Raw genomic sequence first — 21,050 nt, 5'->3', positions numbered from 1 at the left:
AGTACCTCAGTGCAGTAGGAATCCTCCTTCTGCCACTGCTGGTTCTGTCCCAGCTGCTGAAGCACACGGTGATGGTGGCCATCGACTACTGCCTGGCGCGCTGGACCTCGGATGCCATTTCTGGGAAGACAGAGCTAGAGCTGAAAAACTGCTCTCACTGTGAGGTATGCAATGCCTTCTTTGCCTGCCTTTTATGATTTAACTGGTGGTGATCTCGCGCTGTCAACCTCTGCTCCAAGATTGGTATGCGATGTGCTGTATTTCTAGTAGTAGAGCCACTCCACAGTATTTTGAAGGTTAATGCATATTCAGGTACACAGGGCAGTAAAACTAACAGTTAATTTTTGTGCATTGTTGTTCTCCTTTTGCTAGATTTTATTGTACTTTCATCATCTAGCTGATACACCTAAACCTTGGTCTCTAAAGTAATTTTGATACCATAGTTCGTTTGTGGTTTTGGGTTTTTTTTTTCCCCTGTAGTGTTGCATTCTCACTGCAAGTAGGGCTTTCAGGTCGTAATGTATGGGAAACACAGAATTTTTTTTTCCTTTTTCTTTTTTTTGGATGAGTATGCTTTTTTGGTTGATTTTTATGTGCATTCCATATGGAACCGACCACAGTGTTACCTAGCAGTGCACTCTGTATGTATAAAGCAGTATTGGAGAGATTTTGTTAAAACTGGGATTGTTTACTTATCGGGATTTAGTGCCTACAAATAATCTACACTAATGTTTGGGGGATGGATGTATGATTTCACTGGAGTCACACTTTCATCTCTAAAAGATGCTTTATTGATGCTGGTTTTTAAGATTAAATTAGTATTTCCAAATGAAAACTATTATATTCTGTTCCTATGCAAAAAAACAGACCAAAACAACAAAGCCATAACAAATACTTTGAAGACAGGTTTTTTCCTTCAGATGAAATTACCAAGTATATATTTTCAGAGGCTTTTTTTGTAGTATTCTGTGAACTTAAATTTCTGATTAATCTCTTATTTTCATGCAAACACTCCTCTCTCCAAAGGATAATAAATTGTGGTTTAAGATGGTTGAAAATCTTTGGCAGTTTAATTTAGGAAGGAAAAGGATTTACTGCTTACATTTTTTCAGTCCTGTCTTCATGTGTTTACAGTAACTTTTAAACATAATTTACAGTGAATAATTTTGTACTCTTTGTTTCTTAGGATTTCAACCATTCCCCATATTCAAAAGTTTTCAGCATTCTCTGCTGTCTCGGGATTGTATTATGCCTTGTCACATCAATAGCGGTGGAGTGGACTGGCTTGAAAGTCACCAAAAAGCTACACTCTTCTTTACTGAATAAGATTATTTTGGCTCCAATGAGGTATTTCTGTGATTGTAATACAAATTGTATAGTAGTCATTTTGTATGCCTTACTTCAAGGCAGTCTTTCAAGCACAGTTTTTATTAAGAAATGACTGTGAATCACTTTTTTTTTTTTCTTGTGTCAGGTATCAAACTAGTGAGCAATTTTTGAAAATGGTACCCAGGCTCCTTGAGTTCCTAGACACTAGTCAAATGCCTCTCCTGCCTGACTGCAGCTTTAGAGATTTAATTCCTTGCATGTTTAATTTCTCTTTGCTGTTTCTAATTAGGGAGACAACACAATTATTGATCAGTATGTTGTACAGTTGATTCATAGCGTGCATCATAATCTTAATCACTGGAAATATTTACTGTCAGGCAGCGATTGTGCAAGCCTGTGAAAAATAATGAGCTTGGACAAGTATCATCACAGGCATTGTTAGAGTGCACTGGGATGCACAGATACCAGTAAAGGCCTTTGTTGTCCTGCATAGATTTTCTTTCTAATGCATGAAAGGAAAGTTGTAGCTTGATTCAAACCTGCAACTGTTACTGAACATTAGGAAAAATACCTTAATTTTAAGCTAGTATTTGATCCAGGAATCATGGAGAAATAATATACATGGAAAACCTCAGATATTTTCTGAAAAACTTTTTTTTCAGGATACAATTAGACTTCAGGTTGAACATAAGTTATGGAACAGTTAACAATTACAGAGCAATAATGAAGTTTGCATGTGCAAAGGTCTTCTAATTTATTATTCCAACAGTTGTTCTTAGTTACGCATTTCTATTCCCAGAAAAATGCAACTTCACGATTTAACTTTGTTTGCGTTTTTCTTGAAGAGGCCTCAAATTGCAATCTGAAAGGATTTTCTTTAAATGTAATCACGTGATTTGCATAGCTTAGGCAGTAGAGGGAGCTGAGGACATGCTTGCTGGTTTTGGGTTACATTAAAGACTACCATTTTACTGGAAACCCATGGTTATAAGGAAAAATGAGAAACTTTATTGTGGCTGTCAATTTATTTGCTTGTGTCTGTGATACAGTACCTAGCTTAAGGAAGACCAAAAAAAATTAAAACTATTCTAGTATCAGTATCGTAATCTTTCCCATTCTTTGTCTTATTTTAGGTTTTTTGAAACAACACCTCTGGGAAGTATATTGAACAGATTTTCAGCTGACTGCAATACCATCGACCAGGTACTGAATAAATACATTCCAGCTCCCAGGTTATCCTATGTTTCTCAGTCTGAAAGAGGCTGGGTTTTCATTTATTGTAGACTAATTTAGATCAAGTTTATTGATGATCTACAATTTGGACTACTATATCAATTTATGTCATGATTTTCTAGGTTCAGAATGAATTCCTTATCTTAAATGCACATTGAAAAATGATTTATTTGATTAAGATGCCCTGTATAGAAAAGGGAAGCAAAATTAGATCAATAGTGACATCCCCAAATTAAGAGAATGTACGTTTTTTAAAAAGTAGGTGAACACGTTCACTTGCCACATATGAGCAAATGAAATGAGAAAGGGGCAAATGCTGTGGCCCACAATAGAAATGACTGAAATTCAGATTATCAGTATTTACCTCAGACTACACTGCCAGTTCGTAAGGTTGATGCAGATGCTATAAAATCATCTTTTGCATCCCATCTGTAATCCTCTGACATGAGGATTGTGCTCCGCAATGCAGACGTGTGAAGCAGCCCCACAGAAATCCCTTCAGACTTTCGCAAAACCCAGCGGTCAATTCAAAAGCAGACCTGTATGCTTAGTGATTCAAATCCTCAAACTTTTTTCCTTCTTTAAGTGGGAGAAAGGAAAATGAAATAATGCTGTTTTAAACTTGATATGTTATGGAAGATTCTATGTGCTTGTTCTTCTTTATCTACACAGCACATTCCAGCTACCCTGGAGTGCTTGAGTCGTTCCACTTTGCTGTGTGTATCTGCTCTTGCTGTCATCTCATACGTCACACCAATGTTTCTCATTGCTCTGGTTCCCCTCGCAATCATGTGTTACTTCATCCAGAAGTATTTCCGAGTCGCATCACGGTAAGAGCATAAACCAGTATCATTCTGGCAACAGAAACATGTTCTGCAATGCATGATTGCATTGCAGAATTGCAGTGCTGGGGAACTTCATGTTTAAATTCGGTCCTGTCAAAGCCATGGCCCTGTCTGAAAGTGAGCCAAATCCACTATAGTGAAAACGTGTTATTTTACAAGTGCCTTTGTCTGCAGCTCCTCAAGCAGAACTTCTGGGAGGCATGAGCAGAGTCTTTGTCCATGAGCAACATTTCTAAGAGCTCACAGGACACAAAACACCAACTGGATTCTGGTTCTGTCCTCCCCAAGGGTTGTGTGCTGGGCATGTCCAAGAAAACACGGTGACAGAACAGGGAAAGTGATGTCTGCCTATCCAGGTGGAAGTGGAAATCTGTAAAGCCAGGGAGAGACTGGAGAATGCGGTATAACCATGGTGGTACTGCTGCCCATTAAGGATCCAATATGCACAAGCATCCTCTCTTGTTCTAGGTGCCTTTTAGTTGTTAACAAGTTGAAAAATTTTAGCCATATCTGTGACTTTTCTCCTTCTAAGGTCATACAGCTTCCCCCCCCTCAGGGGCACTCCAGAAGCATTTGCAGCAATGCTGCATTTATCCCTTCGTGTATGCTTGGATCGAGAGGGAGTCTGCAACCAATTTGCTTCCTGCTGGAAGGAACTAAGATTAAATAGAATTTCACCCCACATGTGCTTTGGCTGATTTGATGACTAAACATGAAATTGAGAAGTACAACCTAACGATGAGTATGGGCTCACATTTACTCTAATTACTGTATGAGTTATACTGTTAACTCGGCGAGAGGTTGTGCTGTCATCCGGGGATAGAGAGGGGAGAGAGAAAGTTGCATTTTGCATGCTGGTTAACTCGAGCTCTTATTTGCAGTATCCCATTAAATTTATATTCAGCATAGAGCCAGACTGGTGTTTACATGAATAAACAATTAGAAATAGGAATATAGGAGAAACGAGGGAAGGCAGTGAAGGGGAAAGACCCATTCAGAACTCCAGCACTGTTTGTATTCAAATAATAAAAGAAAAATCCTCCTGGGGTCTCCGTTCCCTGCTCAGACATAAGCAGCGCTGCTTTGCAATCTATCTGAACCTTACATATGTAATTATTGTGATGATATTCCCTTTCACTCCCTGGGCCTGTTTCAGGAGAATAACTGCACAGCAAAATTGACTTTTTGCTAAATTATTTTCGTAACCCTCTCCAGGGACCTGCAGCAGCTGGATGACAGCACTCAGCTACCATTACTGTCCCATTTTTCAGAAACTGTTGAAGGTCTTACCACCATCCGAGCCTTCAGGTATAGTTTTTTAAGAAACATACATTACCTCACTTTTGACTATCTATCTCTGATTCTGTTCTGCAATCATGCAGCTATAAGTAATTGTTATTGGGATCACCTGGAAAATCCAGAGTCTCCGAAACACTGGTAAGGGGGAACTCCAAAACACTGAAGAACTTTAAGCATTTTGCATGTGAAGAAGTTACTGTAGAAAAACAAGCTAATGTGTGTCAGCTGCCCTGTAGTAACTGTCCACACTTGCATGCGGCCTGAAAAAAAACTTGTGGGCAAATGTGATTTAAGAAGCTAAATTAGCTTACAATTAGGACAGCATGTGGTGTGGCAGACTATGCTCTTGGACAGTTTCCATGGAACAACTAATATGCACTAACTTGTTACACCAGAGTAATTTGTGTATGAGTAGATGTCCTGGTAAGATAAACTGCATGTTAGTGACTTCAGAGGATACAATAGCACCCTAAGTTATTTTTCAGGTTGCTAGCTGAAAATGTGGTTGTTTATACTGATTTTGAAAATACACAATCTGGAGACAAAGTCTTTCATTGCCTGTTTTGATTCATTTTTCTGTCCGCATAAGCTCAGAGGAGAGCAGCCGGGGAACACCTGATAACGTGCCTGGGTTGTGTATCTGTGTGACAAAAATGGCTGTCACGCTGATACTAGTAGAGGTACCAATAAAACTACTGCTGAGCTTACCAGCTGCCTTCCCTACAGTAGTGCTATTCTTGTCTTTTCCCACTGGACTCGAATGCAGCCAACTGACTTCCACACCCATCTCATCTAGATGTCTACATATTTTGTCAGTTAATTATTACTGTTACTATTCTATCTTTTGAAATGGTAGTGCTTATTCCTCCTAACATATAATTTTAATTTTATAATAGAAGTAATGCACAAAGTTAACTTTTTCTTAAACTAGTCTAATTCGGATATAAATAGCTGAATGAAAAAACAACCAATTTAAGAGTTTGTTTCTTTATGACTGAAGGTAGCTTCCCAAAGAGTGGCAGAACAGCGTAGTATTTTCCATTATTAATTGCTGTTACTGGATATTTAAGTGCCAACAGTGTTCTCTAGTTTGTAGCTATGTCTATGTTTAGTTTTAAGGAAAATCAGTTTCTCTTTTAATTGTTGCTTTTCTCATTTATCTGTGTATTATTCTACTTCATCAAGAGGATCTTTAGAGTATGATGGCTGTATATTTTCAGGTGTTGATACAATAAATAATAGTCAATGCCATCTGGCTAATATTTTCAGTCTTTTGAAGCATTCCCTTTTGATTCTTCCTGTCACCTTGAAATGAATTCCTGTGTCAAAGAATTGTTTGGTGCCTCCTTTTTCTTAAATCCTGCAGTAACTGATGTGTCTGTGACCCAAACAGCTGTGCGTGTTCAGCAAGTTCTGTATTCCATCTGCCCGCCAGCCTCCTGCATCAGCTGGTAACCTAGCTATTTTTAGGACTGTGTAGCTTTTCAGCTCCCTAACATATTAGCAGGAGGAGAGTTTAGACTTGCTAGCTTGAACATCCCTAAAAATAACACCAATTCAGGCATCCAGTCATTAAGTTAGGAGGTGCCAGTTGTTCCTGGAGTGTCCTTACCCTTGGTAACTCTCTGTCCTGCACTTACTCAGAATGCATAAGGAGAGAAATGTACAAAAAAATCCAGGTGGAGATCAGAAAGACAGCTACTGCTGCAGCTATAAATACACCTTCAGCAGATGCCCTGGCCTGATTTATAGTTTGCTGTCTGACACATCAGATAGCGTTGGTGCTAAATAATCAGTAAAATGTAAATGTGAAGGCTTCTGCAAAGACTGGTCTGTATTCTAAGAGGCCTGGTAATCTGGGGACACTTTCTGAAGAGAAATTCTGATATTTCTGCAGTACTCCACCAACAGTGGCAACTTTGTCTGCATCCCCAGTCCACGTACATATGCATGACTCACGATGCACACCTCACATCTTCTAAGGCGTAGCTGCCTCACATCATACCTTACGGTATAGAGATAGGAAAGTTAAACGTGGCTGAATTGGTTCCAGAAGCAGTACAGCCATCTCTGTATGGTAAGGCACCGAGGCTAATTAGTCCTGAGGAAAGGCAGGGCTCGCTAGCTCTGACCCTGCATGACGCTAATGCTTGCTTTGAGGCACAACCATTCTAGGCTATGCGAACACACCGACACGCTCGGAGCCAGCCCAGACCGTTCTCCATGGCACACAGCAGACATGTCTCTTATGTCTTGGCACATGGCTAGGTTGTGAACAGCTAAGTTATTGCCACAAAGTGGCATTTACTTCTTTTCCTCAAAAGCATGAATGATTTATGTAAAGTTGTAACTTTATTATACTGTACTCAGAAGGAGGATTAAGATACTCTACAGTGAACAAATTTGGAAGCTTCTCTAAGCCATGTACTTCCTACTTAAACGTTATCATATCTTTCTCTCATATCAGTATAAGGAGAGCTGAGTTTATAAGTAAGTGGTGCTTGTTGCAGCTGAAATAGCTAAAGGATATAAATAGGGTAAAGTTTTATAGGGGGAGATTGGCAAGTTTGTTGAACTTGCTAATGTAATAAAGGGGAAAAAAGGCAAGCTTTTGGTGCTTAACTAGATCTTCAGGCCCTGAAGTTTCTATTACTACCCTGGAAAAGGCTTTTGTGCCAGACTTCTCTATTATTAGACATAATTGTTGATACACTTTATTATTAACATCACATTAATTTACACCTATGCAAATAAATGCGCCCAACTAAAAGGGGTGACTGGCTGACTTGCATGCTTGCGAAGACTGTAGTCGAAATAGGCGTAGCAGGGAATGATCTTCCCTATCTGCTGAATTCAAGGCAGAATTCATTGATGCAGCTGTTCTGATGAGTGGGTGCATGCAGATCCATTATAATAAACTGTAGACAGACCTATTTGTCATTAATTTTATTTTGTATTCTGTGGCTAATTCATTTGGGAGGGGGAGGCAGGGAGAACAGAGTTCTTCTCAGTACTTTTTGTTGCACCATGTGGTTGGACTTCTGTTTTCCAAAGTGCTCCATTTGTTTGTCTAATACTGAAGCTACTATGACTGGAGTTACTTTGAGTTTATACTTTATAAATTGTTACAATTTCTAGGCACTACAGTAATATAAATTTTGAAACTTGACCGTATATGATTAAGTGAGAAGAGGAACTGCATTCTGCAGCATTAATGCTTCTTTTCACAAGTATATGCATCTATTATTTCTTTCTCATATATATTTTTAATTTCTTTAGTTTCAGTTTTGTCTCTCTCACAACTACCATGTAATAAAATACATTTTGAAAATGCCCAGCGTGATCCAAAGTCCCATATAGAGTTTCATCAATGTAATAACATCTACTTACTCCTGAAGATACTGTACAAATACAGTTTGCATGTGTCTAATACAATTCTGCAGATGAGGTCACTCTGAACTATTGATAGGCTGATTTAGACCCTGTGTCAAACTGCCCATATGCATATACCCCTCCGAAATTAAATTTTACTTTTAGTTTTTCCAAGACCTCAAGGCCTCACTTTTTTTGTCTCCCTTCTCCCCCTCTTTTTTTTTTAGGTATGAAGCCAAATTTCGACAAAAACTTCTTGAATACACAGATTCAAACAACATTGCTTCACTTTTCCTTACAGCTGCCAATCGCTGGCTGGAAGTCCGCATGGCAAGTACATTATTTTTGTGTATACAGAATAAATTTATTTGATGCCATTCCAAGCATTCTGATGAGGCAACCAACAGTTATCCAGCCTCATCTGCGTTTCAAAGCTATACCTTTACCCTATATATCTCTCTATCTGTAATGAACAGATACTGAATGGAGCACGCATTTTCCCCATAGCCTGCAGCTGTTTCTGCAAGACAAGAATAGTTTTTATAGGTCACGTTGGCTCCTCTGTGTGTGAAGGGTGATCGGAGCTGGCCAAGCTGTGCTGCCCGTCAGGGTGCCTTGGGGAGACTGTGTTAGGCAGTGTCAGCAGGGCTTTGCCTTAGGGCTCCCCAGGAACATTTTGACAACGTGGGAGCTCTCTTAATGAGCAGAAGGACGTAGATAGGTTTGTGCCTGGTTTTGGGTCATCTGAAGAATGCCAAAGATATATGGGTGCCTCTTTCCTTAGAGTGCTCAGTAAAGTGGCCTGACATGAGGAATTATTTATTAAAAATAATTCTCTAAGAAGCAAATCAAGGAATTTTATGTAGTGGATGGTGGTATTTGTATCAGACTTTGTTAGATACAAGTGTAGTACTGCTGTTGTGGTAACATGGGCTCCTTTTATATGTGCTCAGTGTATGTTAACTGATACTTCATGTCACATTCTATACCTCCATTTTGGACTCCATTTTAGCAGGTACCATTTGCTACTTAAATTCAGATACTGAGTGTGGCTTAAACAAAATGTTATTACCCGTTTATATGTTCAGTCCTAGACCATCTGAAGTCCCTAATTCTGATCAGTGCCTTTATCACTCAACTGTACAAACATAGACGAGTGACAATTTCCCTCCTACAGAGTTTGTTTTCTAGTCTGTTACATAATTTTACTCCAAGACTTGTCTGTGGGAAGTCAAATCACTAATGATTTAAATTAAAGCAGCAAAAGCCCATCACGGGTGGACGCAGTCCAACTAATAGATAATGCTGTGCAAGAACAGCTTGTTTGAACAAACATGGATGGTAGCCACTCAGCAGCAGCAGTCCCTCCCAGCAGTTCATCATCAGCCACAGAGAAGATGTACTCACAGACGGGATCACATGAGCATTTCCCTTCTGTCCCAGGTAACATCAGCTGCACGGTTTCAGCTACCTCCATCACATGCTTGAGACATCTGTGTTGACTTCTCCAGAAGAAGATTAGGAGTGTTGGTACAACTCTTCCTGTGTACCACAGCATTTCCAAACAGCACAGCCATGCTAAAAGCATTAAGAATGGGCTCCTAGGCAGGGCCTGTATGGCGTTATGTGGTGTTTTCTGCCTGTATTTCAAACTCTGCAATGGGTTTGTTATTTGATATGCCAAGTTATGAGAACGTTTTAATCCATTTGTAGACTTATAGTGATGGAGCTTATTCATATTCCTTCAGGAGTACATTGGAGCATGTGTGGTACTCATAGCAGCTGTCACTTCTATTACCAGTTGCCTGTATAGAAAACTCTCTTCAGGACTTGTAGGCTTGGGACTAACCTATGCTCTTATGGTAAGAATCCCAGGACCCTTTCTGTCTCTCCCAAACATTTTTTTGTAATTCTTCAGGGCACAAAGATGAACAGGAAGATTGAAGGTGTCTGTACATCTAGAGTGGGTACTGTAACATCACTGAAACCATGTGGTAACTTCAGTTCACATTCAATAGTTGACATATTTGAGTGTTTGCTTTCTTCAGTTTTTAGATAAAATATTCTATGAAGTGTTAGTTCAAATATGTCAACAAAACATGGTCAAATTGCATCATTTTTTTATATTGTCTTGCATTGTGAAGAATATTTTTTCAGTGCATCAATTGTAATTCTGGCTTGGTACATCATTCTAGACTGTCAAACCTTAAGTTACCAAGACAATGTCTTTTCACCTGTCTTTACTGCTCCCCTCCTTCTTTTCTGTTGGTGTAGATCAGATCTCTGTAGTACCAGAGTATCTGTGCACTGCACTTCGGAAATTTAACCTTTAGTCATTGTTGTCACCTGTTGATGTGTACCATTCAGTTAATTCACGGTGTCAGCTTATTAAGGTTGAACAAGTGCTACTGTGAAGGAATATAAACTGCATGCTGGTCAAATGATGCAAACTACGAAAAATCTGGAATTTAGTAGTGTATTTGCTTTACATCAGGTGTCTAACTATCTGAATTGGATGGTTCGTAACCTGGCTGACATGGAGATCCAGCTGGGTGCTGTGAAAAGAATCAATGGCCTTCTCAAAACAGAAGCTGAAAATTACGAAGGGCTCCTTTGTAAGTGCAGTTTTGTGCAGCATGCAGAAAGAGCTTGCTGAAATTTTAATGTGTATTACCATGAAAAACATAGTAAATCACTTAATGAGCTGATTAATTTATTACGAGAGGGTTGATTTTTTTTTTTTGGTTGATGTTTTTCCCCACTCCCCCACCCCCCGTGCTCCTGTTACAGCTTCCTCTCAGATTCCCCAGAACTGGCCAGACAGAGGGGAGATCCAAATCCAGAACCTCAGTGTTCGATATGACAGCAACTTAAAGCCAGTGCTAAAACATGTCAATGCCCACATCTCTCCAGGACAAAAGGTAAAGAACTGCAGTGATTCTGAGCAGCCTTTTAGACTAGCACATATTAGAAATCACAGAGTTGAAAAAACATACCACGGTATGTTTTGTTGACTGAATTACAGAATACGTTAGAATAAAGTTAGATGATAAAGTTAGAACTACGCATCACTTCTCAGTATCCCAGTGCCCTGCTGTCAGCACACAGCACCAAAAGAAGCAACAGGAACCCCTTACTGTTAGACCTACTTTCCATCATTCCCATGTGGCTTGCTTGTCTTTATTCCCACGTTGCCACTTTCCTGTTCTTGCATATAGGATTTATCCTTATTGCTGCATATTGATTTATCCTTAAATGCTCAGACCCCTAAAGACAAAGAGTGAACTTAGGGATTCTGTTATGGCCCGTTCAGTTTGACTGAACTGTCAGGAGGACATGAGGATCATGTGGATCAGAACAGCTCCTCCATCCACTCATCTCAAGTGTCAAATAGAGACATTATCCCTTTCTGCTCACCTGATTTTCATCTGCTTTCTGTGTCACAGATTGGGATCTGCGGCCGAACAGGCAGTGGAAAATCCTCTTTCTCTCTTGCGTTTTTCAGAATGGTTGACACTTTTGAGGGTAAGATTACACTTTTGCATGTCGGTCAAGCTTTGCTCCCGAAGGTGCTTTAGTAGTCCTTTCCTTAACAGCAGCAGCTTTGAAGTGTGATTTTTGAATCTGCAGGACACACTCTCTGGCCTTGTTTAAATACAATATCATCTGTCACCTAACATCTGTGCCATTCATAATCTGGATCAATAAAAATTCTACTTGAAGGAAGCAGAAGTCCAAGAGTGACAGAGGACAGCCTTTTGTGCTGTTAAATCACAACAGTAGGAGCAAAGCATAAAAGTGGAAGGTGTTCGGGTATAATGAAGGATCCACGCACAAGGTATAGACAGGACCCACTGGGCCCTGAAGGCTCAGCAACTGCGGACTGCAGTTTGACCTCCTGCCCTGGAATTTCCTAACATGTTTTCTGCTATGTGTGCTGTGTCCATGTGCCTCACAGAGTGTCCTCCTGCACATCTCAAAAAATTTGAGCTTCAGTTTCCCAGCCATGTCATCCACAGGGCCCTTACGCAGAGCCAGACAGTTGTACTTGGAGATAAGATCTGAAAATGCTCAATAGTAATTTGGCTTTCGGAAATGCTTGTTCCCCCTGGTTACTAGTCCCTGGTTGAAGTAGCATCTTACCTTGTGGTTTGATAGATGTTTATAATGGTCAAGCAGGTAAGTAATGTGTCTAATCATTCATAACATATTACAAGTATACTTTGTATTCTTCCTAGCTGAGGCTTAGTCTCAAGACAATTGTGCTTGCTGCTTAACCAAAACTCATTTCATTAGTGAATAAGGGGATATGCAATTCAAGGGCTGTTCCTGTTGTACTGTGTTGCAAGCTGAAAGTGAGCCATGTCTCTGCCAGCAGCTGCATGGCATGATAAACCGTCTAGCAGACTATCCTTTTTCTTTTGAATAGGAAGGATTATCATTGATGGTATAGATATTGCTAAGCTCCCCTTACAGACGTTGAGATCCAGGCTGTCAATCATTCTTCAAGATCCTATTTTATTCAGTGGAACAATCCGGTAAGCATTAACCACCAGCAATAAAAAACATATAATGACTTACATGGTATAATTATAATGATGAATAATGACTTTTACGGAACTGCTGATAGCAAGCTGTTCAATTCCAGCCTTCTCAGTTGGAGTGGAGAGGATCACTGCCTTCTGTCTGTGCTTTTTACCCACCCCTGCCAGACTGTACCTTCCTAGTGCGTGAGTCTGGTCAGCACGCTGTTGGCAGAAGGCACCTCATAGGGAAAGTCACTGTTTATTCTTCCAGGATTAAGTAATCAGTTTAGCTCACTGATCAAAATACCCATAACCACTCAGCACTTCTTGAAACCTTCTTTCTCCTACATCTGTTTTCATCTGTCTGCCTTAAAATATGAGATGGAAAAAACGCAGACTAAAAAATTCATGTAGAAAAAGAGGAAGCAATAGAACAATATGAGAAGTACTGTGGGAGGTTGGGGGTAGTTTATCCTAGAACCTCTATCCATGTTGCTTTTCTAGTCTTTGAGCCATTCTTTCATCTGTGAGACCAAACACCTTGTTTTCTTTTTTTTTTTCCTTCCTCCTTCTCTGAGAGGATGATGCAGTAGAAACAGTGGTAAAAAGCTCCACAATTTCCAATAAATGTCCTTCCCTATGTCTGTGATATTTACTTTAGAAAGGAACAGTACAATCCTCAGTGCACAGTTACGTCACCTGCAGTTATAGTTTCTACATAAAAGTCATTACAGTTCACTGAAAATGATACAGGCTTCTGTGGTTTGCTGACTCCATGCTAATACAGATCTCGAGATTATCTCCTGAACTTGCCTGAATAGAGCATGATTCATTCATTGCAGAAGATGGGGTGACTGTATACCTTTGTTTTAATAATTAACCTATTAAAAAATTTATTTAGGCCAGCACTGGTCATTCATAACACATACAGTAGGAGTAAAATGTAAAAATAAAAAGTGTTATGCACTATTGAATATTTTATTTCTGATTATCTTTCTGTATGTTAATATGAGATTCACATTTGTTGCTATCATTTCTGGGCCAAAGCAAGCTAAAATAACATTCATCTGTTCATGAATCTGAGATTTGTTCAGTTGTGGTGAAGACTTGCATTTCATAATTCAGTATGAATCTTGATTGTTCTGTTTAGCATTTCTATAGCAGTAAAGAACAAAGAGATATTGGATTTAAAAGGAGAGATGGTAGAATTTTGGTCTTTCTTAAAAACTGAATGTTAGTTTAAACTGATTATATTCACAACTTTTTTTCTTCAGAGCTTTTTCTAGTAAAGCAGAGAATTTCTTTAGTTTATTCAGAACACAATAAATTCTAAAACCTCAAAGATATCTGCAAAACAGGAAGCTTTTCCCATTCTGCTTAACTGAAAAAGTCAAATTTGGTTCTTAATCACATTGGTATAAATATTGACCAAGTCTGCAAAATTCAGTGGATTTATACCAATGATAGATCAGAATCAGGCCCAGATCTTTAGCATACTGATTATTTGCAGGTTTGTTTCTAAGCACACTAAAAGAAGGAATACCTTGCGGAAGTTTATAATGACTGATACTCTTTAATTACACATAACTGTAGGTTTAACTTGGACCCTGAGAAGAAGTGCACTGACAGCATGCTGTGGGAAGCATTGGAAATAGCACAGCTCAAGCATGTGGTGAAAGCACTACCTGGGGGTCTAGGTAATAAGACTTCCTTCTTGAGAAGATTGCTTCCAGTGTTCACAACATTCCTGTTTCACATTTACTCTTTATTAAAAAGGTAGTTGCTGAAGAAAAAGTTTTTTAGGTTTAAGGAAGATGTCAAAAAGGGCCTGCCTGTCTGCAGGCACAGGTCCTGTATCCATCTAACTCCCTTACCAACTGCACCTGTGGGGTGAATAGAATCCTGCTTCTATTCAGATTAATGGTAAAATTATTGTTTTATTTCAGTATGTCTTTGTTATGAAGCATTGAGATTTACAGGTCTTGTGAATTCAAATAAGGTCTCAACAAGTCAGGTGTTATCTAGAATATGTTCTTTTGTACTTTCCAATAGTCATTTCCAGGGAGGAAGATTTCAGAAGCTTAAAGGTGTGAATCATTTGACCTTGCAAAAAAAAAAAAAAAAAAAAAAAAAAAAACACAAACCAAAAACCAAACTTAAAAATGGTAAGTTTTACAGTCTTAAGGTAAAGAAATGATGGATACCACTTTGACAGGGGGATGCGGTGTCCTAGACTGCATGTGTTCCAGAGAAACTCGCTTTTAAACATCCTTAGCTACTTTGATTTCTAATAGATATAAAGAGTATAGTGAGACAGAAGTACTGGTTGTTTTGAACAATGGAAATAAACAGGCAAAATTGGGTCACCAGCAGCTGTAGATGTAGGAAATGTTACTTTGAAAATCTTTGTGGTGAAAGTGAGACATTATTTTTCAAGTATATGCTCTACTCTGATCTGACCCTCTTACACACATGCACGCACACTCCAGACATACTGTTTTTGCTATATCATTTCCAGATGCTATAGTCACAGAAGGGGGTGAAAACTTCAGCCAGGGCCAAAGACAACTGTTCTGCCTAGCAAGGGCTTTTGTGCGGAAGACGAGCATCTTCATCATGGATGAAGCCACAGCATCTATTGACATGGCCACAGTGAGTTCGGAGTGTTTCTGATTTCTTGTCTTCCTTGAGAGGGAGACAACTGCTAATATGCAAAGAAACATGTGGAAATGCTTACGCGATATATAGTGCAGACATGTCTACAAGTCCAGGTAGTTGTGAGTCATTGTTAACTAATCTAAAAAGCTTTTAAATCATTTTACTAGGGTTTTAATAGTTATTCCAGCATTGCTTGCATCGGGAAAATGAAGCCTGTTATTTTCATTGGCAGTTTGATCTCCTAAAGTAAACAAAGCTTTGGAAGGTCAGCTGGGATGGTCAGTGAAGGGTAAACTGGCAGGTGGACAAATTGCCCCAGGATGGTGGATAGCACAAGTCGGGAAGCTAGAAGGCTTGAAAGTAGAGTCAAGGAAATAAACAGAGATATAGAAAAGACATACTGTATTAATTGCCTGAAATTGCTAGGCAGGTATTAAACCACACAATAGTAGTGCACTGACTGGATTTTAGCCAAACACAACAGTATATTCTTAGGATTTTTTTTCTTCTGTTATGTTGTTATGAGAAATGTTTCAGTCTTCATTCTATGAGTAAAGAATGTAATTGGAAGGGCTTACTATAACAACTACAGTTTTTAGTTCTGTAAAATGTTAGTGTGTTGGGTGTTCAGTAGGGTTGGGAATTATACTGTATGGAGCCCAGTTAAAACACATTTTGAATTTTGTCGTACTGAGGATATAGTTCCTTCCTTGAGATACATATCTAAAGAACAGATAATAGCAAATAAAGGTATATGTGCTAGTGACATTTCTAGGCAGTTTGGTACACAACAACATGTTTTATAAATAACAAAGAATGAGTACTTGTTGAGTGAGAACTATGTATGTTAAGACCATCTTAAATATCATCTCTGCTGTTAAATAGGCCAGGTACAGCACACTCCCTTGCTTATCGCTGCCACCCCTTGGTGTTAGATGTCCCCAATGTGCTGGGACATTCCTGGGCTTGCGTCAGGGTGAAGAATGCACGGCAGAGGTGCCAGCATGCAGGCAGCCTGGCAGCACCCTGAATTCGCCTTTCATTTCCTCACTGTAAAACTGAGGCCAGGAGAGCAGGGCTTTGGGGGCCAGAGCACAGGTCTCTGCGCGCTGAAGCCCAGACGCAGTGGGGGTGGCAGGAGCAAGCAGGGCTGTCTGCCTGGAGACCAGGCTCTGACTTGGTTCTGGCATGTAGTTAATTTTTCATTTCTGCAAAGAAGGATCAATAAAAACATGGAATAATCAGTGGTTACTTAAGCCTTCTTAGTGTCTGTGTGTCTAACTTCTGTTGTTTGAAAAGCAGCAAATGTTTTTCTTTACATAGGAGAACATACTCCAGAAGGTAGTCATGACTGCGTTTGCTGACCGTACTGTGGTTACAATAGCGGTAAGTACAGTCTCCGCTGCAGTTCTAATGCAAAGAAGAATCAGAAATGTCACACTGGTCAGTTCTTGTCAGTGTTAATAAATGTGCTCGTCTGGCCATTACCCTTGGTTTTTTAAGTGGCGTTTAAGTATAAACTTCCTTTTCCATTTTAAACTACTTTCTTATTTAAATACATAACAACAGCTTCTTAAATGTGTTTCATGATGCTAAGCCTGATTGCCCTGTAAAGGCATGTAATCTAAGTATGTGATCTATTTTCTGTGACTCATTTTAGGCTAACTTAAAATAAAATATGATTTTGACTACTGTGAAGTCTAAGAATAAGTTTCATCAAACTACAATAATAATTTAACTAAGGACAAGTAAAATTATGTGATGGTTCTGCCACTGGATAAAGCAATTATGTTTCAGAATTTAAACAAATAAACGAGAATCTTACTCTTACAAATAAACATTCCATCCCTGTTGGCAGAAAATTTAAGTTTGCATATTCTTGAAGTGATTATACAAAGATCTCAAGTAGCTATTAAAAAATTGTTTATGAAAGAGATTTGACCTGAATCAAAGCAGTTGGCTCAACAGATGTGTCAGAAGAAATACCTTTCTATCAGTCCTCTGTTTTCTAAAAATACACATATTTCAGGGAGGTGAAATAAAGTCATTATGCTTCTTAACATTTACAAATCAAACACAAGTCAAGAAATCTATGCTCAGGAATCTTACAGCATCCTTTTATTTTCACCTAGCAAATGTGTAATAGAAAACTTGATTTATTTTATGGTATCCATTCAGTGTGTTGTTATAAAAAAGGCGAAAGATTCATAAGCATGAAATTTTCTGATTTCTCTGCATGAAAATTCCGAGTTGCACTGCATTTTGCATTTCTGTATCTTTCTCAGTTTGGGGATATGCTGAGAAAATTTTATTAGTCTTTCACCCTCTTAATGAGTTTTAAACTGCACAGTTCAAACAAACAGCATTTTGAAATAAACTTACTTTGAAGGTTTTTACTTCTAAATGTGAATGTGGTTTACAAAGCAGTTGGCTCAACAGATGTGTCAGAAGAAATACCTTTCTATCAGTACTCTGTTTTCTAAAAATACACATATTTCAGGGAGGTGAAATAAAGTCATTATGCTTCTTAACATTTACAAATCAAACACAAGTCAAGAAATCTATGCTCAGGAATCTTACAGCATCCTTTTATTTTCACCTAGCAAATGTGTAATAGAAAACTTGATTTATTTTATGGTATCCATTCAGTGTGTTGTTATAAAAAAGGCGAAAGATTCATAAGCATGAAATTTTCTGATTTCTCTGCATTTTGCATTTCTGCATTTCATTGCACTGCATTTTGCATTTCTGTATCTTTCTCAGTTTGGGGATATGCTGAGAAAATTTTATTGGTCTTTCACCCTCTTAATGAGTTTTAAACTGCACAGTTCAAACAAACAGCATTTTGAAATAAACTTACTTTGAAGGTTTTTACTTCTAAATGTGAATGTGGTTTACAGCAGGTGGGTTTGTATTCAAAAAGTTCTGTAGTAGAAACATGACATGGGTATTTTGGGGGGGGCTTGGGTAGTGGTTTTGGCTTTTTTTAATTTGGGGGTTTTTTTGTGGTGGTGATGTTTTTTTTGTTTGTTTGGGGTTCTTTTCCAGTGAAAGACATATATTCTTAATTTGTGCTTAGGAAGAATAGGAAGAGTATAGTATTGGGTCTATATTGTGATCTGTGCTGCTTTACCAGGATGGCAGCACTGATTGTGTTATACCAAAAGAGACCAGACAACAAGGGCAGCAAGTATAGCTGGAAGGTGGTATTTCAGTCCCCTCCCCCTGCCTGTGGACTGGATGAATATCACAGAAGGACTCCAGCAGAGATGAGATTTGTAGATGCCATCAGTGATTATTTTATGGAACACCTGGCTAGGCAGCCACAGAAGGAAATACAAGAGCTGTTTTGGTACTGAGGGTGCCCAGCATCTGATTAGGAACCTTATGGGTGAAGAGCAACTGTGTAACAGGGACCATAGTATTCTGAGATTAAATATCTGTGCAAGAGTATTGCAGACCCCAAAAATCCAACACAGTTACACTCAGCTTTAGAAAGTGGAATTCTGTAAAAATGAGGAGGCTTGCTAAAAACAAACCCCAAAAATAAATGGGGAAAAAAAAATAAAAGCAGCAGCAAAGAAGGTTGAATCTGACAGGGATCATGGAAATTACTGAAGGATTTTATTCAAAAATCCCAGAGGCAATGCATGCTATTTATTAGGAAAGGCTTGAGTAAGGATAGAAAGAAGCTGGTATGGCTCAACAAACAAAAAAGATTAGAAAGAAGAAGGCATTCTTGTAAAAGCCATACAAAAAAAACCTCATAGCCAAATAAAGAAAACAGAAATGATCCTAAGCTCTGGCATGTTACATGTGAAAATGCAGTAAGGCAGGCCAAAAAAAAAAAAAAAAAGGCAAAAGGCAGCATGATTGCAGCTTCTGGAAGGCATCAAAACTAATAATGAATCCCTGAAACACACTGGGAGAAAGATGTCTGTCAATTTATAGGGATATGTAATTATCGATACATGAAAGGAATGCTCAGGAAAGATAATGGTATTGCAGAAAAGCTAAATTAATTATTTTCAGTATTCACTGTGGAAAAAACTGTAGAAGTTTCTTCCTGATAAAATAAATCAATCAAATGTTTGTTAGGGCTTACTAGGAAAAGAGTAGAGAACAAAAAAGAAAACATCATACCACTGTATAAGTCCATAGTTTGCACATCCCTTGAATATTGTGTGTAGTTCCAGTCTCCTCATCCCCAGAAGGACATGTTACAACTGAGGAATGTTGGGAAGCACAAGGATGATCGGAGGTGCGGAACTGCTCCTTAAGGGGAGCAGCTGAGTAGGCTGAGCCTCTTCTGCCTGGAAGAAGGACAACGTAAGGACATGTCAGAGAGGTCTGCAAAGTCATGAGGCAAGGGGCATTAGGTGAAGCTCTGAGCGGCAAGGCCCAGAGCATACAAAAGGGGGTCCTTGTTCATGCAGTGGGGAGCAAGCCTGGAAAAATCTTTTCCAAAGGATGCGGATGCAAAACTTTTATGAAGGCTCAAGAGAAGACATGGGCAAGGTCTTAGAAGAGAGATCTAGTCAGTTTTACAAACAGACAAACCACACCAAGGTCAGGAACCCCCCTGATCTAGACATAGTCCAGGTCCGGGAGAGTACCCGTGTGCAGCACCCCACTCGCTGCCCTGTTCCCACTCTTCCTGCCTACCGTCTTGTGGCAACGCTTGCTGGCAGGACTCTGGGCTAGGGACATGGTGGTCTGAACTCATATGACTCTTCAAACTCGAGTACCTATGTGCAATTCAGGTACTTGAATATCCACGTGGCTCTTGGTCTGTATATTCATCTGCGGTATTTGCACAGTAAATTACGATGAAAAGTAGGGTAAGTAGCCTTAATCAAACTTGATAGGAAAATTAATTTCTGGAAGTCTGTCTTATCCTGGGATATGTTTGATAGGTACCCTGATCCGGCATTTTGTTTATTTGTTTTTTCAGCACCGTGTGCACACGATCCTCAATGCAGATTTGGTTATTGTAATGAAGAGAGGGGTTATTTTGGAATATGACAAGCCTGAGGTTCTGCTAGAACAAGATGACAGTGTCTTTGCTTCTTTTGTACAAGCAGATAAGTAATAAAAATAAATGAAGCATTTTAAAATACAATTATATTGTTTTCTAAAAATGTAAAATACTTGTAAATAAATATTATTTCATAACAAATTGATGGTTTCCTTTTTTAATAAAATGAGCCACTTTTCTCCATCTGATGCATTAATGAATTATCTGTGTACTTTCCTTTTTTGTATACTACTACTTTTCTTTTTATTTGCTACCAAAGAATAATGAAATATAGTTGAAAAAAACTACATGGGTGAAATATGACAGGATACACGTCAAACAAACATAGCCAGCATGGAGATTTATGTAATTCTTAAACATCTCCTGTCATTTTATTAACATATTATTTTTAATGCATTATAGCCCTACTGTAGATAATGCTTATGACTGACTAAATGCAGAAGGAAAAATTATATACCAAAGGTATTTCTGAAAAGCTTGTATTTCTTTTAATCATATGACTCTGTAAAGCTTTAATATCTAAATATAAAATCTATAAACTGTTTTTTATATTGTCGTTTATTGATAGTGCCTGTGTCTCTTGGTCTCTCCTTTAATACATTTTGGAAATTAATCACATCTGATTCCTTTAGTCCTTCTCAGACTGCCTCACCTCTACCCCTATTGCATGCTGTTATACTGGTTCCAAATGGGATTGAGCCAGGCTTCCCCCCAAACTGTGAAGAAGCTAAGAGGCGGCAGGCTGTGATA

General features: G+C 38.8%; 1 protein-coding gene across 1 annotated transcript in view; it reads left to right on the top strand.

Moving 5' to 3' along the window:
• Window positions 1-20,442, top strand: part of ABCC8 (ATP-binding cassette, sub-family C (CFTR/MRP), member 8) — a 79,901-nt gene extending 59,459 nt beyond the window's left edge. The window contains 15 exon segments of the mRNA XM_009706332.1: window positions 1-164; window positions 1,187-1,347; window positions 2,463-2,532; window positions 3,235-3,392; window positions 4,623-4,715; window positions 8,306-8,408; window positions 9,827-9,940; window positions 10,573-10,693; window positions 10,869-10,999; window positions 11,525-11,603; window positions 12,508-12,616; window positions 14,198-14,301; window positions 15,123-15,256; window positions 16,586-16,648; window positions 20,217-20,442. The exon segment at window positions 1-164 is cut by the window's left edge and continues 10 nt beyond it. Coding sequence (XP_009704634.1) covers window positions 1-164; window positions 1,187-1,347; window positions 2,463-2,532; window positions 3,235-3,392; window positions 4,623-4,715; window positions 8,306-8,408; window positions 9,827-9,940; window positions 10,573-10,693; window positions 10,869-10,999; window positions 11,525-11,603; window positions 12,508-12,616; window positions 14,198-14,301; window positions 15,123-15,256; window positions 16,586-16,648; window positions 20,217-20,354 — 1,742 coding nt within the window. The 3' untranslated portion in view covers window positions 20,355-20,442.
• The last annotated feature ends 608 nt before the right edge of the window (window positions 20,443-21,050 follow it).

This window comes from Cariama cristata, unplaced genomic scaffold (assembly GCF_000690535.1).
Source record: "Cariama cristata isolate BGI_N322 unplaced genomic scaffold, ASM69053v1 scaffold14130, whole genome shotgun sequence".
Lineage (NCBI taxonomy): Eukaryota > Metazoa > Chordata > Aves > Cariamiformes > Cariamidae > Cariama > Cariama cristata.
The sequence above is the reverse complement of the archived record's forward strand: the minus strand, read 5'-3'. Positions and strand labels throughout refer to the sequence as shown.